This window comes from Varanus komodoensis, unplaced genomic scaffold, assembly GCF_004798865.1.
Source record: "Varanus komodoensis strain SLA01 unplaced genomic scaffold, ASM479886v1 scaffold2, whole genome shotgun sequence".
Taxonomy (NCBI): Eukaryota; Metazoa; Chordata; class Lepidosauria; order Squamata; family Varanidae; genus Varanus; species Varanus komodoensis.
The window spans coordinates 51,576,175-51,595,502 of record NW_025335568.1 but is presented as its reverse complement, the minus strand read 5'-3'; the positions used below and the strand labels follow the sequence as shown (position 1 = coordinate 51,595,502).

Below are 19,328 nucleotides of genomic sequence, written 5' to 3'. Positions count from 1 at the left end.
GTTTAGAAAGAAGCACACATTCCTTCTGGTAAAGGAGAGAAGCACCAGTGAGAAGTTCTCATGCAGGACTTGCAATTCACTCCAAACCATAGAAGGAAATGTGACAGCAGCTGTCTGAGAGCTGTACCATGGAAACAGCACACCAAAGTGTTCCTCCTTTTCCTACTAACATAAAAACTTCTTTAAAGTTCTTTCCAACTTTAAAGAAGTACTGGCAATAAAAAAAGCTGTATACAAGCCCTTCCATGGCACAGTCCTGGGTTCCACAGAACCCAGTATCCACAGTGTCTCAATAGAAGGGAGGACATTTTTACTGTCCACAAGGGAAACTGGTAATATAGTAAGTGGATGCCAAGGAGGAAGAAATTCCCCAAACAATAAAGAAGTTAAAATAGCCATCAACTGTCAAAGAACAATAGGCTTAGCCCCCCCCCCCCACCCCCACTTTTTGGATCTGCCTAGCAGGTAAGGCTCAAATGTCTCTCCTAGTATTCCAGCTCTGGGTTGTTCATCCCCAACAAAAGTCTAAGTTCCAGGTTTGGCCATCATGACAAACAATCTAGGAATGAAGAATCTCTGGCTTGTTTATTGAAGTGTGGGAATAACTGGGAGTAGATTTTTGCATGGAAGGACAGCAAAAAGAGTTGGTTCAGTTCCAATACTAAACACATACACACACACACAATATCCATATGAAATCACCGGCTTCCTAAGAATACTTTAATTCTAAGTGGATGTCTTCTATACCTGGTTCTGGTTGGTGGCTCTCAGGGTTTTTGTAAAACACAAAATCAAACCTGAAGTCTGCCCACTCCTGGATTAAAAGGACGCCCAAAAAGTTTCATATAAATTTGCACCAAAATAGAGTAAGAAGGAACAACTATAAGACAAAAATCAACCCAAAATTGGACGGACGGACGGACTAAATAAATAAATAAATAAAGCAGTCTGACTCTGAAATCAGATGGTTATAAATGAAGTCAGCTCTCTTTTGTACTCCTGAATTCAGGCATGCTCCAAACTCTTCTGGTTGGATCAGTGCCTCTCTCAACATCTTCTGAAATGGTCTTAATATCACTGCTGAATGGCAAAATCCTGGCTCGAGATTTGAAGGTTGTGAGGGAGAGGCTGGTCTTCTGCCTTGTGTTCCATTGCCTTGCAAGCTTCTTTGCGTCTTCTTCCTCTTTGATCTTCTCAGCAGCATCATGCAGCACAGAACGGAAAATCCGAGATACTTCCGAGGGCTCTGGCTCATATTCAGCAACAAGCTGCCTAAATCTAAGAAGGGAAAATCCAAGCAGGTAATTCATGACTTGGGGAAAAATAAAGCACCAACACTTGAGCTGTATATCTAGAGTATGCAGCAGAGAAGGGCAGCCATAATGAGAGGACGAGGTGTATGACCTCCATCCACCCAATCCTCCACAACTCCCGACATGAAAGGAATGAGACCAAATCCCCGGCATCCTGTGGTTCCCCAGCAACCATCGGGGGGGGGGGGTATCCTCCTGGCAAGGCCATCAGGGACCCACTTCACCTGCCACACACCTTCTCCCACTGAGGCAGGCAAAGCTGTGAAGGAGGATACCTATTCTGCCTTATTTCTCCCAGTTCAGCTAGTTTGGGCTGATGCAGGTCCTTTTGCAAGCCATGAAGCCAACAGAACATCCACAGCCTTCCTCTGAGTGCCACCTCCAAGGGAGGCTTGGAGGGCAGCAATAAAGGGAAAGCCCTTCTCAGTGGCAGCCCCCACTTCTGGCATGATCTCCCCCTGCCGGCACCAACTTTGTCATCCTTTTGGCACGAGGTCAGGATAGCCCTCTATGCCAAGGCACTGAAAGACACATAAGGAAATTTAAGGGCCTGACGGGACTACCCATCACAGGTGTTTCACAGGTCTACCTTATATCATCTGTTGTTTTATCTGTTTTGTACTTGTTTTTAAATATTCTGTAGTTTGGAAAAATTTTATAGTGTTTGTCATCTCTTTTATGACTTCCTGTAAACTGCCCAGACAACTTTAACTGCTGGGTGGTAAAAAATGAAGTAAACCAAGTAAAAAAAATCAATATTCCATGCAAACCTACTAAGCTCTACTACCCGACTCCTGCAATTTTACTGGGAATTGCCGACATATATCCAACCCCATCTTCACAACTTGAAGGCTAAGAACCTGGATTTTATGAGTAAAATGAGAACAACCAGGGTTCTTTTTGACATAGAACGCACTGGAACAGCATTCCAGCACCCTTTTTTCAATGGATTTTACAAGTGATTTTGAACTGCGTAGCAGATCAGCAGCAAACATCATTAATATAGTGCCTGCAGGCTGCTATTGTGTCTGCTATCTGGTATCTGATAGTGACAGATAGCTGCTTGGGACCCAAGCTGCTCGGCTGCTCGGCTTGGGATTGGTGTGTGTGCTTACTGCCAGCGGCGGCAACGTGAATCACCTTTTTTTTTTTTTACAGAAAAAAAGCACTGAGAACAACTATCCTCTGATGAGAGACAGGAACTGATTCAGCAGCTTTGGACTGTGCAGAGAAGCTCGGCGCTTGCGTGGCCTGGAGCCAGTGTGCCATGGTGGTTAGTGTTGGACTGGAGCTTGAGGGATCCAGGTTGAAGTCCCCACTTGGCCATAAAGCCTTCAGGGTGGCTTTGGGCCAGACTCTCGGCCTAACCTTCCTCACAGGTTGTAGCGAGGATAAAATGGAGAGGAAGGGGAGGAGGACTATGTAATCATCTGCCTTGGGTTCTTTGCAGGAAAAAGTGGCATATAAATGTACTCTACTGATTAATTCAAACAAGGGAGGGGAAGGATTGCAACTAGGCTGGCCCTGAGCTGCAAAGAAGTGGTCGGTAAAGTACAAGATGTCCCCTTTCAAGAAGTGCTTCACTAAGCCATCTTCAATAGCAATTGCCAGTACTCTCTTCACCCATCTCGGCCCGGCAGTTACTAATGTGTAGACAGTATAATGAAGCTTTCAAAAATACTCTAAAATGTACACACTGGAAAAATTAGTGGTTCTTTCTTCCCATTCTCAGGCATTCTTGAACTCAGAAGCACTCTAATGCTGCGCTGCCAGAAGATGGGGTAGTGGAACAACAGAAACAGAGAACTCTGTACCAACAATGGTAGGCCTGAGTGGCATTGCTAAGAGTTCACAGAAGTGGGAGCTAAAAATACTCAAGTGAGTTGGAGATCTGAGATTCTCTAAAGTCTGGTAAAATGAACCATCCCTGCTATATGAGAAACAGAATGAGCCAGTCCCTAAATGTTCTGCAAACAACAAAGTGATTTTTGCTCAGTGTCCCAGAGAGAATAGTAAATATTTTCAGGTCAGTCTTAAAATTTGTTTATCACATTTGAGTTTCCCTTAAAGCAGACGAGGATGGAATGCATGGGATTCCTTACCCACATTTTATCTTCCCTATAAAACAGATCAGATTGAGATCACAGACTGCCCCTAGCAATTTCCACTTCATAAGTGAGTCACGATTAGAATCCCAGTTTCATAAGAACAGAGGAAGCTGTTTTGGGGGCCATGATAAAAATATTTGCACCTTCACAGTGTTGGGTATCTTGTATATCTTGAATAGCTCAAATGGTAACAGTGCCAATTAAATTTATTTCAATTCCTAATTGTAACAGAACAAAATGTGGAACTGTCAAAGACGGGGTGAATACTTCTGTAGGTGCAAGAAGGAAAATAAATGATGGCCAATTTAACTTTAAAAATGGTAAATGAACATTGTGATGCAGAAGAGTCTGAGATCTGGGAACTACACTGACTTTTCTCTGTAACTGCAAGAGTCAGACATTTCTTCAATGCAGAAGAGTCTGGTCTTAGCTGGCCTTCCAGCTTGCAAGCTTTAAGACACTCCTAAAATGACAAAACTCAAAATTACCTAAGATCTGGGAACCATGGCTTAGTTCTCACAACCGGTAGATGTGTAGGTGACAGCTACAAATAAAATCTCACACGACAGAATTCCCTCCCCACACCAGGAAATGTGCAGGTCTGGACAAGAGGCTATACCCAAAAAGTGATGTTGTCATGAATGGCGACAACCACAGAGTTGTTTCCAGATCCCTCCTCAGAATTATACTGAGCTCCCAAATGTTGCTGCAGGAGCCTCCTTGGGTATTAAGACTCATTGAAAGAGAAGTAACGGAAGTAAAAGAAAGTCCCTAAAACCAAAATGCCTTGATAGAGAGGGTTTCCCTATCATGTGGGTTCTTGATTGTTATTGCTATTTAGGTGTAATGATAGCCTTCCTATTTTCCATTCAGCCTAACAGCATTTCTCAAACATAAGAACTGTGGGTGACCACAACTTAATTTCTGAGTGCAGATTGCCATAAACTGCGTTCTCTTTCACTCAGCGCATGGCTGAACTATGGAACTGCTACTCCAAGATGTACTGATGACCCACAATTAGGATGACTTTAAGGGGGAGTAAGACAAATTTTGGAGGCAAAGGCTACCGAGAGATACCCAGTGATGATGGGCATATAGCATGTCCAGGGTCAAAGACAGCACAGCTCTGTAGACCAGCTGCTGGAGAAATGGTGAGAGGGTGCTTGGCTGTGTGTTTCCAACTATCCATGGCGGGAACAGAATGCTGGAACAGATGAGACTGTGGACTGCTCTGTTCCTAACCTGACATGGCCAATGTCTCAAACTCCCATAATACACTGAGGAAAGTCAGCCATAAGTGTCACCATACCTGATAATGACAGGCCCACAGTAGGAGGGATGTATTTTGGAGCACATGTCTTCTAGCTGCAGGCGCTCTCCTGGGCTGATGTCATAGTTGTGCTTTGAGTGGCTAACCAGCCAGCCGTAATCGACACCTGTCTTTATCTTGCGGTATTCATTTTCTCGCTCTCGCTGCTGTTTCTCAGCTTCCTTGATCTGCCAACTGAGCTCCATCATTAGGGTCTCCATCACCATTTCTGTTGGACTTCTCTGGGCAATGCGACTGGGAGGTTCATTCCACCCAAACCAGGAAGCCAGAGCCATGATCTCTCTCTCCCTCCTTTATCTATTAAAGTCAAATGCAATTAATCTTTTAATATATTATATATGTGTTCATGTTATATTATACATGTCATATTTCTAAAATTCATATTCATTAGGCATGCAGCTCAGATTTCCAGAAAGATGCAAATTTGGAGTCGAACATTGTTTACCACTCAACTATTTCCACCAAAGCATGAAGACACATACACATTCTATCAAGAGCAACTGACTGGCAAAACAAGAAGTTTATCAGTAGCTACTGGTATCAGAGGCAATATGCCTCTGCATACCAGTTGTTGGTAAACATAAGCAGAAGTGATTGACTCCATGTACTGGCGGAACACTGTGAGCAACATGATGCCCAGCTAGGTAAGCCTTTGATCTGACCCAACACGGCTCTTCTTATGTTGTTAGCCAAAGGAGCGTGTAATTCTTTCCCATGCCCATTTCATGGGTTATACTGAATCAAACTAATGGTCCACCTATCTCAATATGATCCATATGCCCACTGGTATCAGTTCTCAAGCTTTTTAGATGGCTGCCTTGTCAAGGCTATCTTTCACATTCAATTCTACCTTTACAAATACACAACACCAAAATGGGGGCACCCTTCTTGCAAGGGCTACATTCTTCCTCAGAAGCCCAGAGGGTCAGCCTTTGGCTTAACTCCGCCTGGCCTCAGGGCTTTCAGTGTTGCCCTTGCAGTATAGGAAAGATGGAAGAAGCGTCCCTTTGCCCTGCTTTTTCCACCTCAGAAGCTGCCTTGTAGTTTTGGAAAAGAAAAGCTGCAGATATACAACTAGTATGCCTACGGGTTGAATTAAAGAACTCATAGGTCCCTGCTGACTACAAAGAGGGAAAGATGCTACATACACATCATTATTAATACATTATTTTCCAACAAATAATATGCAACAGGATACACGTATTCTATATTTAGAGAAATCCTCAACAAAGTAGCTGCATAAAGCACCAAGTGAAAATCCCCCTCATTAATCCCAAGGGTAGGGCACCATATGGCACAAATCTATTATTCCCCAATACACTTAGGATAGTAACAATACCTATCTATCTATCTATCTCCCACTTTCTGGAGCAGTGTAAAACTTAGCAATAAAAACTTAAGAATATGAGCAAAAATCAGTAAGTTAAATACAATAAATTATTTCTAAAAATTGTAACAAAGTCACCAACTTTGTGGCAGGAAAATAAAGATATTGTACATTAAAAGTTTGTTATGTGTTGTCAAAATCAACCCTGACAGATGCTGGCAATGAGAGGTAGAGCTGTGAGTCAACCACACACTGATGATATTCCTGCCCCGGCTTCTGAATACCTTCACAGAGTGGCATTATGTGGATATTTAGATGCAAGTGTGACCAAAGGCATGCTGGATGAGATCAAAGGTTTATCTACTCCAGCATCCCTTTCCCCACAGTGGCTAACAAGGTCACAAGGGCAGCTGCCCTTCATGTTTTCTAGAAACTTGGGCACATAGACATACTGCCTCTAGCACTAGAGGCTGATCTAAGGCCAACATAACAAGTATGACTGATAGGCCAAAGGACCTGGTGTGGTTTAGATACAATTTCTCAACACAGTCTTCTTCAGCAGTGCAACTGCCAACAGAAGAGGCCCTCAGGAGCTGTTGGTCTAAGCCACTGACTCAAAATGCTGCCCACAGTCCTCTCTTCTCAGCAGTCTCTCTGCATTGGGTAGCTACTGCAGCCCAAGCAGCTATGACAGATGTCCACCATTTTAATTCCCCCAAAAGGCTTTGGAGGGCCTTCTGTAGATGACTCCTCTGGAGTCAATGCCTCAGAGGAATGGGAGTGGATTCACAGCCATACTTCCCCACAAAATCAGGTTTTTGCTGTTGGGTTCATCACTGTCACCACTTGGAAAAGTGGGAAAAGGCACCACTTGAGGGAGCTCAGGGCCCTGCCCAAACTGGTGCCAGCTCTGATTTTACTGTATTTGAAACACAGGTATCATCAATAAGATTCAATGATCCCACGGATCTCCATTCAATTATGGCACTGTTTACATCCCATCTGGGTGTAACAGAAAGACAAGAAGAGCAACCCTTGCTACAACTATTTCTTTTCATAAGTAGGCAAATGCTCCATTACTGCAGATAAGAGGCTGACAGGCTTCGAATAAGGAAAAGCAAGAAAATGAAAGGAAACAGAAAGCCATTGTTGTGATGATAAGCGCGGCCTTGTGCACAAGTGCTGCCACACTTCTGGGCTCAAGCTCCAGAAGACTTTGCCGGGATGTAACTGTCACCCTCGGAGAGCCTTCTCTGGTTTCCAGATTCCAGAGGCAAATGATCCGGAATGGAATCGCCTCTGGCATGCCTCTCCCCAAAGGTTCTTCTAGCACAATGTCCAATCTGTTTAGGTAAATATTATTGGTGCTGTACTTCTAAATATTTTTTTCATTGCATTCCAACCTGGCTTGACATGGACATATCTTTGTCTGCACTTTTTCTTTCTACCGTATGCTTTTCTTTCTTTATCATAAGCATTTATTAATCACTTTTCTCCCCTCAGGGCTCTCAAAGCAATACACAATAAAATCAGATCCAATTTAAAAAAAAATTAAAGGACACTGCCGTTTTCACTGCCTGTCTAAAACCCCAGTAGAGATGGAGCCAACCTGTCCTTCCATAGGTTCAGTGCTGCTACAAATTCCCTCACAGTTCACTGTGATTTTATTGCCAGTGAGGACTGAAGAGGGCTAAAAAGGGGTAACAAATATGACAGGAATATAAGATCGAGCCAGAATGGCCTCATCAGGACCTATATCCTAGCCTAGGATATGTAGTGCAGCGTAGGGCCACAAGGTTGGTGGCCGGTTTGTAGGGGATGGGGTATGAGGCAAGACTGAGGGAACTGGGTCTCTTCAGCCTGGAGGAGACTCAGAGGGGATATGTTGGCAACATACAGGTATGTGAGGGGATGTCACATGGAGATGGGTAGAGACCTGTTCTCCCCTGCAGAGGAAGGCAGAACGCGCTCCAACGGAGCAAAGCTCAGGGAGCCAAGGTTCCATTTGAATGCCAGGAAGCACTTCCTGACAGTTAGGACCCCGAGGGTGGGGAATGGGCTTCCACGAGAGGTTGTTGAGGCCCCATCGGTGCGGGTGTTCAAGGATAGGCTGGACGTCCACATGGTGGGCATGACGTGAGCGGAGCTGGCTGGTGCCGGAGGTCAGACTGGATGGCCCAGGAGGCCCCTTCTGACTCGCTCTGTTTCTACGTACATCAGATTTCTGCTTTCTGAAAAAGCACACCTCAAACCTTGAATGCAGAGGTTAATGATCACATAGGAGGGGGGAATCCTGTCAATATCAAGTTGGCTTACTCCACCTCCGCCCCCGCCACCTCCTGTGACTTTCAATTGCAGGAAACTGATCACGGTGGAGTTAGTGCGCTGGTTCCATTTGTCAATCTCTTGATCTCAGCAGCTTGCAGGAACGCCCTGCAACTGCGGCTGGTGTTTTTAATTTAAAGTTCACTGCAGGGCTAATCATCAGATTACCCACAGTGATTTTTCTGTTATGAGAAGGGCTAAAACAAACAACACACAGAGCTTGCGTTTGCAAGAGGATTTCCAAAGCTTTGGCGGAAAAGTGATTTCACCTAGATTTTAAGACGTTTTCATAGTCATTTCTTTATGCATCAAGTTCAAAACATTTAAACAAGAGTTTAAACACCCGGTTATGAAAACATCCCAAATCTAATTTACTCTTCCTGACATTCAAAGGAATTCACTAAATATAAATGCTAGCCGTTAATACCATTTTCTAGCAAAAGATTTCTGAAACCAAAGGGCTTAAGTTAAACATAATGGCCTAAGCACCATCCCTCTGCTTTGGGATTCAGTCATATTTATCTTTTGCTGGACTGTATCCACAAAGATTATAGATAAAAAATTACAATAGTGTGATCTTTCAGTCATGCAATGTCTGGGAATACCACTGTTTTAAAACAGTGAATAGGGCTTAGTTTTCTATAGAAGAAATGTAAAGGCTCGATTTCTTCTGCAAATAACATCTCCAAAAGTCTCCAGACACATATGGCTTGCAGAAGACATAATGTAAGTGTGACTGAATTCTGACATCCCTCTACCCCAAACAAGTTCTTGTCAGAGAAAGAAAGTGTGTATGTCTCTCTTCTCTTGGGCCTAATCTGACTAGATGAGACACAGTAATGACTTGACAGCGTTCCGGTAAGCAGCCCACAGTGGTTCCTTTTAGGAAGCTCCAGTGCTTTCAGTTTTCCCTGAGTGCCCTGCAGATGTTTTGGACTAGAACGCTCACCTGCCAGACTATTGGCCACGCTGCTGCAATTGATGGAAGTGCCCAGCTGGACAAAGCAGCTTTCTTGCATGTTCAGAGTCACTTTATAAGATGGGAAGGAAAATCTTGTCCCATAGAACAGGGAAGTTGTATTTTTTTTTTTTTAGACGTGTCTGTACCATTATGCATGGAACGAGTTCTTCTCCCTCTCCCATAGTATTTCTTCACAAAACACATAGTTAATCTGTGGAATTCACTAATATAAGATGTGGTGATGGCCACCAATTTGAATGGCTATATAAGGTCATTAGTCAAATTCACGGAGAAGACTATCCGGGACTGCTATTCATGGTGGCTACTTATTACTTCCAGTATCACAAGCAGTATGCTTTTCAATACCAGTTGTTGGGGAGCATAAATGGGAAGGTGCTACTGCTTTCATATCCTCCTGTGAACTTCCTAATGAGCACAAAATCCAGAACTAGAAGTGTCAAGTGTCTGATTCACTACATATCTTATGTTAGGCCATTTTGTCTAGCAGAATACTGGTTGGGGATGATGGAAGTTGTAGCACTAAACATCCGAAAGGCAGCCGGTTGAGGGAATGTAGACTAGGCCATGTTTTGGTTTGTTTCAGTCCTATGATTACCCAAGCCAAGCACTGTTCACCTTCATTATAACCATCCCTTCTAAGATGTCCTTCTCTATCTCCTGGAACCTCCTTTACACTACAAAGCCTCCGTTCAAGGCTGTTCAGAGCCCTGAAGATGATGGCTCTTCTGAAAGAGTGGAGAACCATCAAAACAATTTGCTGTGATTCCCATTTATCACGTTCTCCTATAAACACTGACGAGTGCATAGCATTTACTTGTACTGCATTTTCTGTTTGACTCACCCTCCCTAGCTTTTACTAGACAATTCTAAACATATTAAATGTCACGCCAAGCTTCTCTTTGTTATTCAAGATGCTGATCCTTAAAAAGAACTGTGACAGGTAAGATAATTTCACTATCCACAGTCAAGAGAAGAACTATAGCTTTAAGTGGGTAGCAGTGGGAAGTGTAGCAGTGCGAAAGTGCATGTTCTGAAGGCTGGGAAACATAATCCTTGGATGTGTTTAAAAAGTGATCAGAGGGAACTCCATCTCATGCAGACCCCTACAGAAGAGCCATGCAACAAAAAGCTGGAGTGATGCATTTTAAGACATAAGAAGCCTTCCAATCCCCCCATCTGTAATATGCAACAACGCTGGGGGAAGACTCCTGTGAAGCTCTTTGTAGTACAGGCTTCTTCCAGATTTAGAGATCTGAAGGCTTGCAGGACGGTTGGACTGGGTTAGGGTTAGGGAAAAACTAATTCCTCTCTCAATTTTTCCAAAATGTCAGAGGGAAATGGGTCCCCTCTCCCATTTTTTAATCTCCCTGCTGCCTGCTACACCACTTTTCCTCCCTCCCACCAGGTTTCTTTACATCTCTACAGCGCTAACAATCAGCATACATTCAGCAGCTGTTCTATCTTTTCTTCCTTAACAATTTTTCTGTGGTAAGAAAAATGACCAAAAACAAAAAGCAGAGGTGGGGAAAACACACCGTCACTGGGTCCTTCCATAAAAGTTAGTGAGTGAGGTATAGCAATTCATCAATATCACATTAAAAGCCTCCCTGGAAGCACCTTTAATACATTATGCAGGTTGAACACCTGAAAGATGCACGATGTTGTAGAAGATAAGGGTGACTTTAAAGATCTTGGCCGAAAATGGAAAACGCCTGATACCAAGACAAATCCTTGATCTACCTCACTCAGTAATTGTCTGCCAGCAACTCCTCAAGGATGCAGGCAGGGGACTTTTCCAGCCATACCCAGAAACACCAGGGATTAGACCTGAGAGCTTCTGAATGCAGAGTTCGAGCAAAGAGCCAGGGCCACTCTCCAAAAAACTGGCTTATAAACACTGCTTCTGATGCAGAACACATCTGAAGACATTCAAGTCTAACAACCTGTTGTTGTTTCTGACAATAAAACTGTTTACACTGTAAAATACTGCATTGATAGAATGTTTAAGATGTAAAACTCCTAGTACAGGGTTTTGGGAGTTAAACCTAAAGATGCAAGATTGACTCATCCACTTGTAACACTCAATTATTGTAATTATCATCTGTGATTACAAAGTGGTGAGTCAAAGGTTCAAATTTAGCTTTCATATCTTTTGTATTGTGTGTGTGTGTGTGTGTGCACATGCTTAAAGCACTTGTATCTATATTATTTGAAAATACCATATTTTGTTTGTGTACAACACTTCACTTGCATAGAGTATTCTGGGCTTCTTTATCACAGAGTTTTCAATTTTGCAAAAATAATCGGCAACTCACATCAAGATATATCCTGAGCAAGGATCAAATTACGCAGTGACGAAGGTCCTCTTTGTCCAAACCATTCCTTTTAAAACTAAAATGGCATCTGACTCGACAACACCTGCCTGGACATACCCTTGTTCACACAGCTCTGCAATCAGTGTTACTAATTGCTTACCAAAGTTGAATAGACAGGACCTGCTCGCACCAACAATACCTGTTTCCACAGCATCAAGGGTAAACCATTCTTAAATGGGTGGTTCCTTCTACTGGACCAATTGCATAGAAATACCTTCTGCCTTCCTGTATTTATACACAGGCAAACTTCAAGCTCTTCAGAGGCAGCTTTGGCTGTTCCATGTACAACAGAATGTCAGCACATAATATCTCAAAGGGAGGCATCCTGGTGGTGGCACCTATCCTCTGAAGCACCCTCTATCAAGCAGCTGGGAAAGCCAAAAACATTGTAAACGTCTCTTGAAAACACACTAGTTCACTCAGACGTTCTCTGACCTATAATTAATTGCTTACGTGCTACTCTATCATAATGTTCTCCATATTGCTTTAAACTTATTGTTGCTGAAATTGTTTTAGCAGATACTTTAAACACGATATTGAGTTTTCATATGCAAACAAATCAGACATTTTATTATATTAAATGCATTTACTATAAATAGTTATGTACCAAGTTTTAATGCAGCCTAGAAATAATTTTAGATTTAGATAGATTTCAACATCACCTCCAAATACACAACAGAAAGAAACAGGCAATCAGAAAGTTTCAACCATTTCTATATGATATCTTAGCATAATCACAGCTAGCATGTGAAGTGCTGGCCATCATATCGTTTTTGGCATGTAACATGGAGTTTTTTATGCCAGTACTACCTCTCCCTGGAGGTAACACACTGGAGAGGTCATTCTAGGAGAATCATGTTAGCTGCTTTAAGTTCTTTAAAGAAAAAATGGGATATAAATCTAATAAAATATAAAAATAATAAACAAATTCTCTGTGTCATGTGCCAGCAAGACCTAATAACTGGCTTCACATATGACAGCTCAGGTTTTTGTTACATTATTATGTGGAGGCCATTTCTAGCAGACACTGCATGCTTATATAAAATACATAAGCTTTCATAAAATAAGTTCACCACAGAAAATATCATAGCACTGGACAGTCAAGCATTTCAGAGAAACAAAAAGTGTTCTTTTTGGCTTTGAAGTCCTAGTGCTGCATCTGATCCAGCTGTCTCGCCTTGGGTTTTATGTTTCTCATAAAGCCATACTAACTATTAGTCACTACATGGTATAAACAAGCTAGAACATGCTGTAAGACATACGGTCACCAAACATTTTGGATCAAAACATTTGGAATTCTGAGAAAGACTCATGGACACTCTAACAAAATGGCTGCAATGGGAGGGTGTCCATTCAGAAAATGGCTATCATGAGGGCCACGGCCAATCATGAAATACTTATTTCCCAGAAGGCAAGGAGGGCAGTCTAAAAGAAAAGTAACTTGCTCAACAAAGGCAGGGCTAGGATCTGAGAACCCATATCAAAATAGCACTGGAGGGCAACATTCCACTTTGCAGCTTGCATGCATTCCAGTTTAAAAAACAGTTTCAAAATCTAAAGAAAAGTTAAAAATCAATAGCAGAAGAGAGTATGGTGCACATCAAGAGAGTAGAGGAAATGTCTCCTGGTATTAGTACATGGATGAGAAAGAAATGAAGAAGCCAACCCTCTTCAGCCCCCATTGTGACAAGGCCCAGGAAAGAGAGCAACCAAGTGGCAAGATCAGCTTCCAGTCACCCCTAACAATATACAAACTAGTCCTCAGGATTCTAAAAAAGGGATCCATAAATAAAGCAAGGAAAAACCTCCATGAATATTCCACAGCATTTTATTAAAAGGGTGCAACAGCTTGAGATTTGTGTCCAGTCTGACAAAAATTAATTGCTTTTCTGCATAATGTACATTTTAAATGTGAAGCAAAGCAGAAGTGTCCAGAAGCATCTGCAGACCCATCCATGACCCAGTTACGCCAAAGTACTTTGATTTAAACAGATTAAACCCCTTTGCAGTCAATGAAATTAAATCAGCTTGTCACCGAGTCCATGGGATATGATGGGCTAAGCAAAACTCAAGCCATGCACTCCAGAGTGACTAAGCTGTGGCTTATCATCAACCCCAAGATCTTTTAGTGGAAGGACTTATGGCACAGGCAGTTAGTTACTTGGCCTTCTTCAGTTCAGAGGCAAACTGCAGGAAACATACAAACACAGGCAATAATGCAATATACTTTTGTGTTTGCCAAAGAAAGTAACTCCTTTCCCACTTGTTCCTTGCACACTCCAAACTCTACCTACAGGTACATTTCATCATGCAGGAGGATTTCCCATTGCATATTTATTGTTGCTAATGTCTGAAAACAAGCAGTGAAAAAAGTAAGGATGAGCAAACCTGCAATATTTGAACTCATTGAGGTTCTTCAAATTCCCCCTCAAAGCTTGGTTTGTCTCTTTCACATTCCTGAACATGAATTTGTTTTTTGTTCTTTCTTTTTCTTTGTACAACAATCAGAAAAATTTTACTCCCCAAAATGTGCACTTTCCCCCATAGGTTGCAACCTGAAAATATGGATTTTGTGGAGGGAGTCTACACTTTTGAACACAAAATAGCCTAAGTAAAGACTAAAGTTGCAAAACTTTTTCAAGAACTGTGCTTCTGTTCATGTTCAGTGTTCAATTGGGACAGGCTGGCATGATTTGGGAACAGGAATTACACTCTTATACATTCCTAGATGAAAGCCCCAGGAGGAGAATCAGAGGTCAACAAAGCTGAATGGTGGCAGATTCAAGACTGATTACAGCACATAGTTAAACTACGGAATTCTCTCTACCACCAGATGTCGTGATGGCCACCACCTTTAAAAGGGGGATTAGACAGATTCACGGAGGATAAGGCCATCCATCGCAACTAATCATGATGGATATTTATTACCACCAGGATTAGAGGGAGTATGCCTTTGAATATCAGTTACTGGAGCACACAAACAGAAGGCTGCTGCTGCAAACATGTTCTATGCATGGGATTCCAGGAGGTTGTTGGCTGGGGGAACAGAACATTTGACTAGAGAGACCTTTAGTCCAGTTCGGCATGGCTCTTCTTATACTCCTACAAAGACATGGGAGCCATAATCAAGGTAGCACAGAGAAATATGCTTGAAAGGTATTCCGGAGACCTTTGCTTGGTAATCAACCTGTCACACGTAGGGCATGCAATCTCAGGAGCTATGCAGCAAGGTGTCATGGAACATGGTCTCCTATCCCACTGGAATAATGTTCAAACTGACCATTTGATGGCTGTAGGCATCTTGCTCAAGATGCTGGGATACTGATTCTGGATGTTTCTTCTCACACCAAAGAGGCACATGGGAAGCTGCCTGATATTGAGTTAAATCATTGCCCCATCTAGTTGAGAACTGCCTACACTGACTGGCAGAGAGCCTCCACAGTTTCAGAAACTTCTGAAGCCCTCTTGGGAATGCTGGGGAACCTGAGACCTTTTGCATGCAAAGCATGTGCTCTTCCCCTGAGCTCTAGACCCTCCCCAGTTGCTGAAATATCCCACATCAGAATGAACACATTCAAAAAGCACTTGGCTTTGGCCTTCCCTGTTTTTCACTAAGTAATACACAGAATTCTTAGGAAACTCTCAAATGATACAACCCAAGCCGAATTAATTTCTAAATAGTTTGTTATGTATCAAGCCAGTAATACCCTTTTGGGCTCAACTAAACATGTAATACCCCTCTACCCTAGTCCCTCCAGACAATCTGGACAATGACTATCATGATCCCTGACTACTGGTTCATGTTGGCAAGGGATGATAATAGTTGTAGTCTCAAACAACTGGATAGAGTAGGACAAACACAGCTAAGTGTCACTGGAGCTAAAGCCAGCATGTTCCACTTCCATCAGCTCCACAGTCCACAGAACAAACAGGTTATCCCCAGTTTGGGTCCCTCCAGATGATCTGGACTGCAGCTCATAACATCCTGAGCCAGCATGGCCAAGCAACACTTTTCTATCATCAATTTAAACCTTCCTCTAACTACCCCACCATTAAAACACAAAGTAGGATTCACAACTATCAGAACTTTACGTAATGTCAATGCCTGGTTTCTCCATTGAATATGACAGCCACTCAATATGACAGTTTCTTAATGCAGATAATATTTTAAGACTATGTAATGAAGAGAGCTGTTTTTCTTGACAACATGACGAATCATTGCTAGTTTGCAACCTTCTCAAGAAGGCATTGGCTGAACTGAAAGATTCCTATAAATAGCTTTACAATAATGCTCTCAGAACTGAGCACCTTTTCTACATGGGAACAGCTATGATTAAAATCGTATTTCAAATCCCATTTCAAATCTGCAATTAATGAATTCCAGAATTAGCAGAATGAAGAGACAGATTCTAACAGCAACAACAAAAATTTTAGATACATAGAAGCTGAAGATTGTGAATGATCAATTAATTATAATGGACCTATTTACATTTCTGCCATACAATTACTAGATCATATCAAATTCAACAGAAAGGCAGACTAATAGAACTGGTGCAATCCTCAGGAATCTACTGAACTTTGCCCTGGGAATTACGGTTTCAGCATTAAGGAACTTTAATCAATCCTATATTTGGTCCAATGGTCCTTTATTCCACCTAGACTTGCCATCCAGAGACGAGAAGACAAAGCAGATATGGGATGTAAGGCTCTTTGCACTCATACAGCTTAGACCTGGGTAGGCTGCTAAACATGAATACCTCCTTAGAACAGATGGTGTGCATGCTCAAGTTCACCAGTATTAAAATTTTAAAAAGTGAGGACAGGGTACATAGAATCAGTAAGCCCTCAAAGGTGATAGATGATAAAAACTGATGGCACCAGCCAAATGTTTTGATGGAGGGTGAGTATTTTTTCTGCTGTTCTGTACTTCTTACATGAAAACAACTCAGTCAGAAAGCTATTCATGCCCACAAGATGCCCACAAGTTCCTTCCGTGCGTCAAATGATGGATCAGGAAAACATGCTCTTTTGCCCTACAGTCTCAAAGCCACCTCCCATGCATAGGAAGGTGCCTTCTAGTGAGGCTGTTTGCACATAACTCTTCACCACGACTGGGTCAGCCTCCCCCATGGGGCAGAGCACGGACTCCTTTTTCAATTGCAAGTGGCAGCACACTCACAGCTAGCCACGCCATGCAAACTCAGCACTGTGGATTGCGTGAAGGGACAGCCAACTCTCAGGTAACCCTTAGCATGCCTGGCGGGAGGGCAGTTGGAGGGACATTCCTCAAATGTCCCACAATACCAGATCTGCACAAAAATATGGTCAGGACATTACATGTATACCCTGCCTTTCTTCCTCTTGCAAAGAGCCCAAGGCAGCTTACAAATTTCTCCTCCTCTCCATTTTATGCAACAGAATGGCAAACTGGAAAGCAGAGACACCCACAAGAGCCCAGGTCAACCCAATGTCCTCCATGGCTTTACTAAGCCATGGTAGGCTGGAATATCATGCTACTCACGGATCATGGAGTTGACCTTTTGGTCTATGTAGCTCAGCATCTTCCTCACAAGCAGTGGTTGTCCTGGTTTTCAGGCAAGAGTCTTTCTCAGCCCTAAATGGAGACTCCAGTGATGGAACCACCTACCTTCTGCCTGCAAAGCAGCTGCTCTTTCCCCAAGGTATTCTTGTTAGTCGCAAAGTCACGTCTGATCCATTGCGACCCCATGGACAACATTCCTCCAGGCTATCCTGTCCTCCACCATCCCCTTGAGTCCACTTAAGCTCACACCGACTGCTTCTGTGACTCCATCTATCCCTGAGCTATAGGCCTCCCAATTTATTAGCCTTTTCCTACTCATCTTTATGAAGGCATTTGGGTTTCTCCGACCCAAGCCACAATCCTACACCCACCCGCTCAGGAGGAAGCCGCATGGAATTCCTGTGACACTACTGAGTAGACTCGCATAGGACTGCTCTGTCGTTTGCTCTGTCCACATTGATAGGGCACTTCCAGCACTGCCAGCTAGCAAAATGTCCGTTCTCTGTGCAGATAAACACAGTCCAAAGACATGGATTGCTGGTAAGAAGTCTGAGAAAGAAAAGAGAGGATTTTCTTTTCACATCTAACCCTCTAAAGACACGATCCTATGCAAGGCAAAAAGGCCTACAAACTCCCAGAATGCCCCAATGGTGAAGAGCAAACTTTTCCACATAATAGTTACATCACTCCAAAAAGAGGGCAAAGGGAAAGAGGGGGAATCACGCTGCAGCCCTATAGGAATCTCCCTGCTTTCCACACATGAAACCAGCCTCAGACTGGGGAAACCAAGAACATCTGTTCTACGTTCTGAGGTCTAGAGTTGTGATTATTCGTTATATTTAACGCGCGCGCATTGCACGTCTGGGTGTCTTCGGCATTAACCAGCTTCACCAAAGACACGCTGCTCCTCGAAACATTTGCTTCCGAAATGAAGCCCGCAGACTTCTAAATTGACTTTATCTCCAAGAGGACGTTTCTCCACGGGACGCGCACCTTCGCGCAAGGAAAGGAAAGCCCTCGTATTAATAACTGCTGCGCGCATTTTGTTAACTAGCTAGTGGGGCCGGGGGGCTGGTCCCACCGCTGCCCGGCGAGGGGAGGCAGAGCGACCCCGAACTACAGCGCCGCGCCGCGCCCTGCCAAGCCGAGATGGTGGCATTTCTGCTCCCCTCTTTCCCGAACTTTGCGCGCCTCCCGAGCGGCAACTTGATGCGCCCTCTTACTCACCCGGCGGTGCCTCGCAGGAGCTGGGAAAGAGCGCGGAGGAGGAGCCCCAGTCGGCGAAGGGGCCAAGAAGCGAGGAGCCCTTCGCGGGGCGAGCGGAGGGCGCCAACACACCCCGGCAGCCGAGGGAGGCGCGGAGAAGCCACCGCCTGCTGCTCCGCAACGCCTGCCCGGGACTCGTAGCCAGCCGTGCTTCGCTGCATCAGGGCGTGCGCCGAATTACTTTCCCCGAAGAGCCCCGCCCTGCAGGCTCCTGATTGGTGGTTGCTATGGCCACCGCCCTAAGCCTCTTTTTTTGTCTGTAGCAGGCGGGGATTCGGCTCAGCAGCCGCCAGCGGCCGCGATGGCCGTGCGATGCCTCTTGTCCCTTTTTGTTGTTAGGTGTCATCACGTCGTCTCCTCCTTAGGGCGACCCTATAAATGAGCGCCCTCTAAAATGATCTGTCCTTCACAGCCCTGCTCTCCCCCTTCTGGGGCAGCAGGAGGTGAAGCAGTTATGGGCAAAAAGCCATCTAACCTAGGCAACTGAGATCATCAGGGCTTAGTGCCTTGATTTCAGCAGTTGCCCCTGAGCAGCTGTCCAGGGTGGTGGAGCAGAGGGCCTCTCAGAGGGCTCCGAAGGAGCACAAAGAAAAGATTTATTTATTTATAAAATTTGTATGCCTTCCAATTACTTGCGTCTCTGGGCGGTTAACAACATAGGTAATTTGACAACCCACTCTGGCTGCAAGTTAATAAAATGCAACAATGAAATTCAATATTGAAATATATTAAAATATTGATTAAATAAACAGGTCTTAAC

The 19,328-nt window shown here is 43.6% G+C and overlaps 1 protein-coding gene across 1 annotated transcript; it reads right to left on the bottom strand.

Moving 5' to 3' along the window:
• Window positions 1-965: 965 nt before the first annotated feature.
• Window positions 966-18,661, bottom strand: RD3 (RD3 regulator of GUCY2D). The gene is made up of 3 exons (XM_044429097.1): window positions 18,530-18,661; window positions 4,731-5,048; window positions 966-1,278 (listed from the first exon to the last, which is right to left on the bottom strand). Exons 2-3 carry the CDS (start codon window positions 5,024-5,026, stop codon window positions 981-983), a joined length of 594 nt encoding a protein of 197 aa, XP_044285032.1. The 5' UTR covers window positions 5,027-5,048; window positions 18,530-18,661; the 3' UTR covers window positions 966-980.
• Window positions 18,662-19,328: the final 667 nt, after the last annotated feature.

What these genes read in the sequence shown, in the direction of transcription:
- RD3 (XM_044429097.1), bottom strand. Translation starts at nt 5,026, where the DNA reads ATGGCTCTGGCTTCCTGGTTTGGGTGGAATGAACCTCCCAGTCGCATT. An exon ending in TGTGGGCCTGTCATTATCAG is followed by an intron (nt 1,279 to 4,730) that starts GTATGGTGACAC and finishes TTCCCTTCTTAG; the next exon opens with ATTTAGGCAGCTTGTTGCTG.